The following is an 11394-nucleotide window of genomic DNA, read 5'->3' as shown; positions in this document are numbered from 1 at the left end:
ATGAGAAGAATATGAAGTGAAATCGTTTTGAGGCGATGGTGTGCTTGTTGCGCAGAAGCTGACTCGCAGGTGGAAACGTTGCTGTCGTGGGACTTGCGTTGCCTTGGATGCGTGGAACCTTGTCGAGTCAAAACAGGACGACGCCAACACCCGCTTCCACTTCTGCTAAGCACCATTGCAATTGTTGCCTTTAAAAGTCGGGCTGCGTTCCAACTCGTTGGTCTGGTACCGTCTCAATGTCAGTCATGTTCTGGCTGCTGGTTCTTCTGCTGCTACCCGTGAGCGACGGCTTCCGCATCCACCGGGCCACACCGGCCCGCATCCCGGCTGCGCAGATGGACCCGGAGATGCGTGAGTCCAAACCCGGAGGTTGGCATTTTCTTCAAGTACTAGCTCACCTTCATGCGCTGATACAAGTTGTTTTGTAACCCTGACAGACCCCCGTGTGGACCAAGGCAGCACCAAGATGGGCTTCTTCATCGCGGCGGCGGCCGGGACGTGCGCCCTGATGGCCGTTGTGTACTGCATCTACAGCAAGTTCTACAACAAACACCCGTACCCACATAGCCAGCTTCAAGAAGAACCAGGTAATAATAAAAGACATTCAAACAAATTGTCTTTGTTTAACAAAGAATGAAATAGACTCCCATGAAATAGAAACATAGGAGACGGCCAGGAGAACAATATTCACACGCTTGTATTCTTTATCCTCTGCAAAGAAGATTCAGCGGCTATTAGATGTCTCCACATATGAATCTGTATTACTATTTATGTATTTATTAATCTAGTTTATTTATTTATCTGTTTGTTTATTTTTTTATATTTGTATTTATTTATCTAGTTTATTTATTTATCTATTTATTTAGTTGTTTATTTATGTATCTAGTGTTTTCTGTATGTATTTATTTACATAGCTATTTATTTATTTATGTATTCATACTCATAAACTTGGTATTTAAGCCTGTTATATATTTGTCAAATTTCAAATTTTTTTACCCCCAAAGTCGAAGGTAAACAGTGCCTTAAGAGTCTTCTAGAACTGCTTCATGTCACAGAGGGTACAAAAAGTGCTAAAGAATGAATGACTCTCTGTGTCTTTGTGTTGTCATTTTTTTTTTTTTTTTAAAAATGAAATGTATTATTATATGAAAAAAAAGACGTTTTTAAATGTTATTTTGTTTGATTTTTTTGGTGTTTTTTAGGTTGTTCCATTGGTTATTTCCAAGGCTCCAGTGAGGCGGAGGTGCAACGCTCGGACTACGGTTCTCTTTCGGTCACGCCCGCCGTCATTTCTGTGCCTCCATATTTGTCCCCCCCTCCTTCGGCCATGCCCTTTCCCCACCTCCTCGCAGTTCCCTCCTCGAGTTCCTCTTCGCGCTCCCTCAGAACCATCTCGGCCAAAGACCTGCAGCGAAGTTGCATCTGAAAAATGGAGGTAGGGGGGCGTTTTGTGCTTAGAATTATTTGATGTGTATATGGCATTTTATTGATGTACTTTTTGCCGGGTTTTGTGAACCCGAACATCGCTTGTGTGTGCGGTGCTCTCAACGCATTAATCGTCCAAATAAACGCCATTCAAAGAACAAAAGTTGCGCAATGTGAATTGCATGCACGCTCCAACCACAGATAAAGATCTGCATTTGTCTGCCAAGCAATGAAGTCTTCAGAATAAGTAGCATCTTCATTGGCCATGTATGTAGAACACACTGCACTAGTATCATTATAAAAAAAAAGACATGACAAATAAATATGGAGGACACTCATAAAGGCTAATTTATGGAAGCACACAGATGAATTGGATGACTGCAGTTTTTTCCATCTGTCTCCTTGGTCCATTCATGGCGTGTGCGCTCCAGGAATAGTGGGATGCTTCATGAAGGGGAGTGGCGGTGGTGTGGGTGGGTATGGTGCGGGGGGTGCTCGCTCCTTGGGTCCCACTCACTGGAGGAGATTAGTCTGCGGTAATCTGGACTCAGGAGGACGAGAGTGAGCGGCATCAGGCATGACTCGCGTCCAAAGTTGCCTGCCGTGGGTGTCCCGAAAACCTCAAATCATTTCTTGATATTTTCTACCTTGGTGACCTTGAGTGACCCCCCCCCCCCCCACGACAAAACTTGGACAATGTTTCGGAAAGCAGCTTTACTCCAAGGCAGCTAGAGGTGGGTGCTTCGACGTGGCTTTCACGCAGCTCTTTTTATTGTCTTAATTTCTTTTTTGGTCTTTTATAAAATATTTTTTTTCTCCTTTAATCTGAAGTTTAAATGTGTTAACGGGAGCTGGAAGGCACGCGCACCAGCACAGGACTAAGCTGTCGGTAACGCGCACAAGCTGGATTGCTGAGGATGGAGATCCGGCCGGATAGGTTCAAGGCCGCGGCTGCCAAAACTCTAGGCAAAATTTATGGGTATGTACACTAAATTATCTTTCTTTTTTAATAACACACACACACATAAGTGCGCCTGTCTGGCATACATCACCAACAGACAACATAGGGTTAATACTTACCATGCTAAATAGAAAAATCTTTCAGGTGGAAAATATCCATCGGGAAAAATGAGATCATGGTTACCTCTGTGACACCCGTCTTCCTTTTTTTTCACTTCCACTCAATGTAAAGTATCGCTAACAGGACAGTAGCATTAATAATTAAGTAGATTGCAGTCATGTCAAATCTTGAATAAAAGAGAAGAAGAAAAGGGGTACATTTCACTCGATAGCATGATAGCATGTTCATTAAAAATAATCACAATTTTTTTGCTGTCAATGTGAGGCAATGTTGTTATGCGCTCAATCCACATACCCAATTTGGAACATTTCTGTTATGTATGCACGTTTGCTATGGAGGGGTCACGGGGTCAGCTGGATGGATAATGCCGGTGTACCCAAAAAAGTAGTCGAATGAATATTCTTGTGTTATACGGCAAGTGTGGATGACCCCTTGCTGAAATTAATTTGACCCCAAGACAATAATAAGTTGTTTGGTGAGAAAGTGCCTAAAAAGCAGTACAGGCGTTCAAGAACAGTGCAAGAACCAAAGGTGATGACCATATTTGCTCCTTGTGCTTAAATGACGAAACGGGGAAGAGGGGGGGGGGGGGGGTTAGCCATCTTGGGAAATGATCTGTGACGCGGCGTGGGCGTCTCCGGGGGCGACGTGTGACTTGTTGATGGACTTCCTTTCCTTTCCTCGCTGTGCAGGATTTGATCTAGTGTCTAAACACTTAAATCCTATCTAGAAATAGCCTCCCGCTCCTCCCAAGCTGCCGAGCCACGTAAATCCTCCCCGGGCCCGTACACCTTGCCCCGCCCTCACCCGACCGACACAGTCCAGTTGTACCTAAGCCCCCCCCCCCCATCCCTTAGCAGGCCTCGGATTAGACTAGCGGACGCTTGATGTCCACGTGCCCTTCTTGCTTTCGTGTGTAACGCGCTCCCAGATGCACGCTACGGTGAAATGGGGGTGGGGGGGTGTAAGGGAAAAAAGTACAAAAGTAACCTGCGAGGATTACAGCGGATTGACTTGAATTCATGCTCAAGGTGTGACCAGTCAAACCATTGACAGCACGTTAGCAAATGACCGACTTGCTTTCGAGATGGAAGAGAAGGGAGGTTGGGGGGGGGGTATGTCGAGAAAGACAAAAATAGTTCAAGGCATCCATGATATGAATAATTTACACTTGAGAAAAATCTATGAATACTTGATCAGCATCAATGACTGCAAGAAGGTGATGGACTCAGTCAAAGCGCTCACGCTGGAACCTCTTGTGTGTTACATTTTTGCCTCTCGCTGCTCTCAATGACATTTTCTTTAAAATACAAGCAGTTCTACAGCGGATGGCAAAAGTCGACATGAAAAGTCACAATAATGGTGAAAAAAAAAACTTTGTAACAATCACCACACTATATGTTGCAAAACTAGACGTTTGTCAAGGGTGTGTAGAATTTTTATATCCTCGGGCACAGACGCAGTCACACTATTTGACCTTGTAATTTGCTAAATCTTACTTAAACGTGTTAAAACTCCTTTAAAAAATATTCCCGAGTTCTGACTGTCCCGCTGTGACATCATCGTATAACATCACTTTACCCGATGGCGTCGAAAACTTGCACAGTTCTCCAAATAGCAGGCTATGCATGTTGGCCTCAATCTGTTTGTTTTCTTGTAAAATGACTCAGAAAAGATCATTAACCACCCTGAAAATATTCAACCAAACGGCTTGGAATTGAAGAGGATTTACGTGGGACAGGAGATGGATGGATGGATGGATGCCACAAAATAACATTTTTTTTGTTGTTGTGACTTGAAGATGGCGCCGCGAGAGTGTCTACCTTTACAGCAGCTCCAGTATTTTGTTTTTCTACTTCTTCCTTTCATCACTTCACTGCTGTGAAATGTAAATGTCTCCACTGGGAGACCGATAAAGGCTAATCCAATCCAATATTTGTCTTAAATATGAACTCTGGTGGCTTCATGCTAACTGCGATGCTAACCGTACTACCGGACTGATGGAAACGACTCCGAATTCCGTTGGACTTGTTCCCAGAGCTCTCGAGAAGAAGCAAGAGAATGGCGAGACCATCGAGCTGTCGGCCGAAGGTCGGCCGGAGCCGGTGGAGGAGAAGGAGATGCCGGCGGTGGATTGCACGTGCTTCGGCCTACCGCGCCGCTACATCATCGCCATCCTGTCCGGTATCGGCTTCTGCATCTCCTTCGGCATCCGATGTAACCTGGGTGTGGCCATCGTTAGCATGGTCAACAGCCACACCGTCTACAGAGACGACAAGGAGGTCATAGTGGTAAGTAGGGGAAAGAGAGGCCATTTTAAGACTCAATACACGACATACGACGCCATAGATGAGCGAAAGAATAAATAGCATTGCCTCGGCGGCTCAATGCTCTCAGGCATGCGTTCTTTATCCTCTGCGACAAATGACAAATTATTTTCATTTTCATCCCTGCGTGGCTGCAGAAAGCTCAGTTCGACTGGGATCCCGAAACGGTGGGAATGATCCACGGCTCGTTCTTCTGGGGTTACATCGTGACGCAAATCCCCGGAGGGTTCATCTGTCAAAAGTTTGCGGCAAACAGGTTGGCCCCATTTCGACGCCGTTTCTCAGAGTGTCTCCGTTTCGCCATCCTTCCTTCTTACTCCCTCTCTTCCTTTCAGGGTGTTTGGCTTTGCCATCGTGGCCACTTCTTTCCTCAACATGCTCATCCCGGCGGCAGCTCGCATGCACTTTGGCTGTGTTATCATCGTCAGGGTATTTCAAGGCCTTGTGGAGGTGATGCAATCTGTCATAACTTCATATATGACCATATTTTGTCATTCAATCACTACTCTGCATTCGTTTAAAAACATTCCAGTTGTTGCTAGGCAGAATTTCGATCATTGTACCCCAAAGCGCCATAAAAATCATCACGTGCTAACCAGATTGATCATCCCGTTTCCTTGGCAACCAAACACACAGACCCCACTGCCCCACAAAGGACAGATAAAAGGCCTCAGGGACTCACTTTTTTTCAGTCTATACGCAAGATCATATCGAAGAGACAATTCCTGGAGATGTTGATCGACGTCGCTAAACGTTTTCCAGGGGGTGTCGTACCCGGCGTGTCATGGCATTTGGGCCAAATGGGCGCCGCCTCTCGAAAGAAGTCGCCTGGCGACGACGGCCTTTTGCGGTACGGATGAATCAATTATTGTCCTTTGGTTGTTTTCAGATATGGCGCCAAACGTTTCGCCAATCGTAAAATAGTTATTGATGTACAAGAAGTATTGCTAGGCTGGTGTTGATCAATTAACCGGTCAGTGATGTTATTTATTTTATTTGCAGGATCATACGCAGGTGCCGTGATCGCCATGCCGTTGGCTGGAATCCTGGTCCAGTACTCAGGATGGTCCTCGGTCTTCTATGTCTACGGTAAGCCACTCCGTTCAAACGAGTCTTGGTGGCATCACGATAGCTTGCCAGCGCATCCCAGACGATACATACTAGGGGCGAGATAGAACCCAGCAACAGGAATGATGGGTCATTTTGAACACCTTCCACCCGTCAGGAAGTTTTGGGATCATGTGGTACTGCTTCTGGATCATGGTGTCCTACGAAAGTCCCGCCGCCCATCCCACCATCACGGAGGACGAGAGGAAATACATTGAAGAGAGTATCGGCGAGTCTGCTCAACATTCGGTGTCGGTGAGTTTTCGCTCATCTGCCATTGCTGTTCAATCACCGGGATGTCAATCAGCGTCCAGTCGTGCTGTGCTCCAGAAATTCAACACGCCGTGGCGGGCCTTCTTCACCTCCATGCCGGTGTACGCCATCATCGTGGCAAACTTCTGCAGGAGCTGGACCTTCTACTTACTCCTCATTAGTCAGCCCGCCTACTTTGAGGAGGTTTTTGGCTTCGAGATTAGCAAGGTGACAACCTTCAATGCTGGCACGATAGAATTTTATCACAAATTCGGGAATGGCAGTAAATGAGTTCTACTAATATCAGTCCTACTTATTTAGCTCATTTCTCTGCCTATTTGCGGTTCATCGCAGGTGGGAATCGTGTCGGCTCTCCCCCACCTCGTCATGACCATTATCGTGCCAATCGGAGGCCAGCTCGCCGACTATCTGCGCTCCAACCGCATCATGACCACCACCAATGTCAGGAAACTGATGAACTGTGGCGGTAAGGAAAACAAGTACAAACTTACAGTGACCTTCTCCTCACTCACTTAATTTAGCATTTTCTCTCGCATATTTGGAGTTCTTTATTTTGGGGTGTTTTTGTGATACTTAGATATATTTTTGGGGGCGAATGTTTTGCCGTAAGTCGACATTATGCAATGGAATGTAATTTTTTTTGCTCTGTGTCGAGGTCACTCTGACTTATTTTTTCTACAGCAGATGGAATCGATAATGCGGTGAAATGGAGAGCACTGGTAGCTCGCTGTGCAGGAAGCTCAAGGTCATTGCGAACGCTGCTATTGACTCTTTCTTTTTTCTTCTTCTACTTCTTTTCTCTAGGCTTTGGCATGGAGGCCACGCTTCTGCTGGTGGTGGGCTTCTCGCACACAAAGGGGGTAGCCATCTCCTTTTTGGTTCTGGCTGTCGGATTTTCGGGTTTTGCAATCTCAGGTGAGACCATGGTGGCCAGGATATTCACACTCTGCTGTAGAAGTGTAGCTATTAAAAAAAACACTTGTGAAATCCCGATGAAATCAATTTCTTTTTCTTTCTTCAGGGTTTAACGTCAACCATTTGGACATTGCACCACGCTACGCTAGTATCCTCATGGGCATCTCCAATGGAGTGGGCACACTGTCCGGTATGGTTTGCCCACTTATAGTTGGTGCGATGACAAAACATAAGGTGAGATCCAATTATTCTTCCTTTGAGGAAACTCTTCTTCTAAAGCTCTTTTCTTTTTTTTTCCTTGTAGACCCGTGAAGAATGGCAAGGGGTGTTTCTCATTGCCTCTCTTGTTCACTACGGAGGTGTCATATTTTACGGTATGCGTACACAACGCCTCATTCCTTGCGTGGCGAATATTGTCACTTGGGTTACAAGTACATATACTTAGGTTAAAAATAAATTCAGATTCAACGAAGCAAGTATCACGGATTTTATAAAATTCTTCACAAAGTGTGAGAATACACGGCCCGATGGTGTTCCCTTTTGTGGCCCCTGAATGAGTATGTCTTGTCACATGACCGCTTTTTCAGTCAAACTGCTTTCATTGCGTCTTCAAGGCATCTTCGCATCCGGCGAGAAGCAAGTCTGGGCCGAACCGGAGCAGCTGAGCGATGAGAAATGCGGCATCCTGGACGAAGACGAGCTGGCCAATGAGACAGAGGAGCTATACCATACGAGCGGCGGTTCCGGCTATGGCTCCACCAACCAAGGGGCCGACCCCAACGGGGGCGCAGGAGGCGCCTGGGTGTCGGACTGGGACAAAACAGAGAAGTACGTTCAGCCGGCTGGACGCCACAATTACTATGACGACGGAGAGTCGGAGCTGACATAAAAAAACACGAAAATGCATCATGCTGGGAATGTTTACAGCGACTCGAGCAGCTTCACTTGGTGGCGGCTGGAACTTTCAAATGGTTTCCATTCCATGTGGATCCATTCTCTAGCCTTGTGGAGGGAGACTGCACGATGGACATTAGTCAATGTACGATGTGTGTTTGTGTGTGGTTGCATCGTGACTTAGGCCTTGTTGAACGGACTCTTTTGAGGTGCACGCTGATAAAACGGACTTATTCAAATGAAGTTGCCCACAGGCCTGAAATGAATAGACCGCAAATCTGATTGGATAAGAAACGATCTTTTAGTAACTGTAAAATATATCTGCACCTCTAACAAAGGCTTTCAAATCAAATTGATTCTGTTTGACATTTGGGAATTGTCGCCCTGTTTAACGCTGACGGGATTATGAACTATTTTTACCGTTCATTTCTTTTCCTTTATCGTTACATTTAGATACTACAGTATTTCAATGCCAAAAGGTAAACATTGGATGTGATGAGGGAAGTGATGAGTTCTGCGTGGTCATGCATCGTCGTTCCCTGGACAGCAAATTGATCGGCAAGCTGAATGTAAGTGTGTGGCAATGCCAGAAACGGGAAAAATAGATTTGGATGGCACTTAGGGTGCGGCTCAATGGCTCACCTGACTGTCCTGCTCTGAGCACGGAAATCAATGGGATTATCCTTCGCATTCATTCGGCAAGAGGAACCTGATAGCGTTTAACCTGCCATTCGAAGTTGACGATGATAGTCGAGGACAGGTGTGTAAGGAAACAGACAGACAGAGACTTGACATGACATCTTTCATTAAAACCCCACTTCCACTCTGTTATGTTTTTCATCCGTCACATTTTCTGCTTTATAGAGCAAGCAGCCACATGGCCAACAGAGGCCAGCATTGCTCAACACTCTTTATTGACCAAGCAACATTTCAATCAGAGGAAACCGAGGCCATGATATAAGTCATGTAGCCTAACACAAAGCAAACAAGTAGGTTGTTGTTGTTGTTGTTGTTTTTTTTTTAAACAAATGTCCCAACAGGGTGACTCTTGTGTTAAATAGCCCTCTTTTAATACATTCTGATGAAGTGTTGCGTCGCTCAGATCTTGTGATCTATTACAATGATGCCTTCCAAACAAACACAATCCCATTTGCTGCACACTGACTCATCTGTGCACTTGCTGTCTTCTCCGATTCATGGTAAAGGACAAAAATGTTGATTACATGGTAGGAGGACGTGATTGATCATTTCTGTGATGAGAAAACAAATATAGCACTTATACAAGATGAACATCCTCACGACGGGTAGTTCAGTGAGTACAAAATAAAAGAACAATGCAGTGAGGGTAACAAATGATTTTCTGATGTGGTGGTGTTTAACGAGTGTGGGCAGGAAAAGATGGCAAACAACAAGAATCCTTGCAGGCCATCAATCATTTCTACTTTATTCTTTGGCTTAAATTGCTGATCATGGAGCACATTGGCTTTGTGGTGTGAATATGAAAGTCCGCTGCTTGGAAGTGGTCTGCACTTACTCATGACCCAACAAGTTACATATTTACAAAGCAAAATATTTCAGATAGATTCAATTTGTCATCCAAAGTCTGCAAAAACAGTTGTGAATAATGATTTTAAACAGCGCATACCAACATGTAGTGAGTGCTGTGACAAGATTCTGCAACATTTGACAGTTAATGCTATCCTGTGTTTCAATATAGGGAAATAAAATAGTCAAAGGGTTAAGTAATATTATTGTCTTAGCAATGAGAATGTGAGAATATTTTTCCAGTTTTTAGTCATGTTTTTTTCTCCAGACCAAATTATACATAAAAATAGACGAAGAAATGTTCCATAAAACGCTAAAAAACGAAAAAAAGAAAATAAAAGAAAAATATTTTATCCCATAATTACTCGTTTGAATACAATATGGGTCTCTAAATGTATACTTTTTTTGGGGGGGGGACGATTTCGTGATAGGGAGATTGGTTTTAGGATTGTGAGCATAAGTATGTCAAGTGTAAAATTCCATGGTAAAAATGTGTTTCCCGAAGGAGCTCTTTGCACCCCAAAAGTTTTAAACGAGGTTCCCAAAGTGAGCATGTATTTCCTTGGGGAAAACTTCTCTCCATTGTAACAGTAACTTGGTGCATCCCAGATCACACGTCTTCTGTGATTCTGATTGGCCAAGAGGACAAGGAAGCGAGACGATCGGATTTTCGCCGCGCAATGTTTCAGGTGAGTCAAACATTTGAAGCATAAAACAACAAATAAAACAAAACAAAAATAATAAAACAGAACAATGTAACAGAAAAAAAAAATGGTCGTTTGTATGAACTCATTGTTATGGGTTTTAACATTACTGGTAAAACCTGACGGATAACTAGTTTTTAGCCTAGCCTAGCTGAACTGGGCATCCGCCCGCCATTTTAAATAAACCACCATCATCAAAATATTTCATTGTTGTCCTTATTTTGCCTTTTTTCTTCGAACAGGAGATGAATCGTGACATGAAGGAAAACCATGACACTAGAAGGTGAGAATAAAATGCGTGTTACAGATCCATAAAATTTACAGAACCATAAAAAAAAAAAGCAAATTCCAGCAACATTTTTCAAAACAGGTTTATTAATTTCCCTCCTCATATGAAAATATGCTGTCTCAGTGCCTTAACCTTTTTTTTAATGTCCAAACAAGTGGTTCAAATCTTTTACCACTACCACGACCAACATTAAAATAATGCAACGTAGGAAGCCGAAGTGGTCATGAAAAACAAGACTTACTTTAGATTTTATTTTTAGATGGTGGGGTGAGGAAACTCAATGTTGCAAGCTTCTGTAACAAAATGCAGATTGGATATTAACACTGCATATACTGTACAGTGAATGTGTTAACCTTGCCTGTGATTCTTCAAATACACCTGCCAATGCGGCTTTTTGTTCTGCCCAGATGCGCTAATTGTAATTAGAATAACCCATTGAAAAGAAAAAAAAAAAATACAAATGACAAAAATGGCATGCCGTTTTCCCAAAACCCCATCTACAAGTTGATGGTGCCAATAAAGAAAATATAGAAATAAAATCATTGGAAAATCACACCGTATGATGTTGTATATGAGAGACTGAGTTAATGAGGAAAATGATGGGAGTTAGATGGTGTTGCATCAGTACGGAGAGAAGGAGAACGCCAGCCAGCACCACATTGGGCCATTGAAGAAGTGAAAGTGTGTGCGCGCAAACGTGTGTGTGTGAGAGAGTGAAAGCAAGACAGACCGCACACGACAGTAGCTCATGCTGCTTCACGTCGATGCACATTTACCAATTGGTAGCCTTTGAATGAGGGGAAACAGTGTCAAAAATGAGCATGCTTTCCCTGA

General features: G+C 44.0%; 2 protein-coding genes across 5 annotated transcripts; both read left to right on the top strand.

Annotated features, from left to right (window-relative positions):
- The first annotated feature begins 24 nt into the window (after window positions 1-24).
- LOC148887735 (uncharacterized) lies at window positions 25-1867 on the top strand. Of its 3 annotated transcripts, none has more exons than XM_089016195.1 (4): window positions 25-165; window positions 244-351; window positions 438-587; window positions 1203-1867. In XM_089016195.1, the coding sequence occupies exons 1-4, from the start codon at window positions 108-110 to the stop codon at window positions 1424-1426; spliced, it is 540 nt and encodes a 179-aa protein (XP_088872321.1). In that variant the 5' UTR covers window positions 25-107; the 3' UTR covers window positions 1427-1867. The 3 variants fall into 3 exon arrangements, with proteins under 3 accessions (XP_088872321.1, XP_088872322.1, XP_088872319.1); XM_089016196.1 differs by having other exon boundaries at window positions 244-369; window positions 1227-1867; XM_089016193.1 differs by having other exon boundaries at window positions 244-369.
- Window positions 1868-1920: 53 nt separating this feature from the next.
- On the top strand, window positions 1921-9375 carry LOC148887734 (vesicular glutamate transporter 1-like). 2 transcript variants are annotated; one of them, XM_089016189.1, is made up of 14 exons: window positions 1925-2159; window positions 2257-2404; window positions 4545-4797; window positions 4971-5089; window positions 5169-5283; window positions 5596-5683; window positions 5836-5922; window positions 6059-6195; window positions 6271-6420; window positions 6547-6679; window positions 7018-7128; window positions 7235-7362; window positions 7433-7502; window positions 7743-9375. In XM_089016189.1, exons 2-14 carry the CDS (start codon window positions 2343-2345, stop codon window positions 8015-8017), a joined length of 1728 nt encoding a protein of 575 aa, XP_088872315.1. In that variant the 5' UTR covers window positions 1925-2159; window positions 2257-2342; the 3' UTR covers window positions 8018-9375. The 2 variants fall into 2 exon arrangements, with proteins under 2 accessions (XP_088872314.1, XP_088872315.1); XM_089016188.1 differs by having other exon boundaries at window positions 1921-2159; window positions 6059-6420.
- The last annotated feature ends 2019 nt before the right edge of the window (window positions 9376-11394 follow it).

The sequence above is a fragment of the Hippocampus bargibanti genome, linkage group LG15, assembly GCF_051943395.1.
Source record: "Hippocampus bargibanti isolate YZ-2025 linkage group LG15, ASM5194339v1, whole genome shotgun sequence".
Lineage (NCBI taxonomy): Eukaryota > Metazoa > Chordata > Actinopteri > Syngnathiformes > Syngnathidae > Hippocampus > Hippocampus bargibanti.
This window is presented reverse-complemented; position numbering and strand designations above follow the sequence as displayed.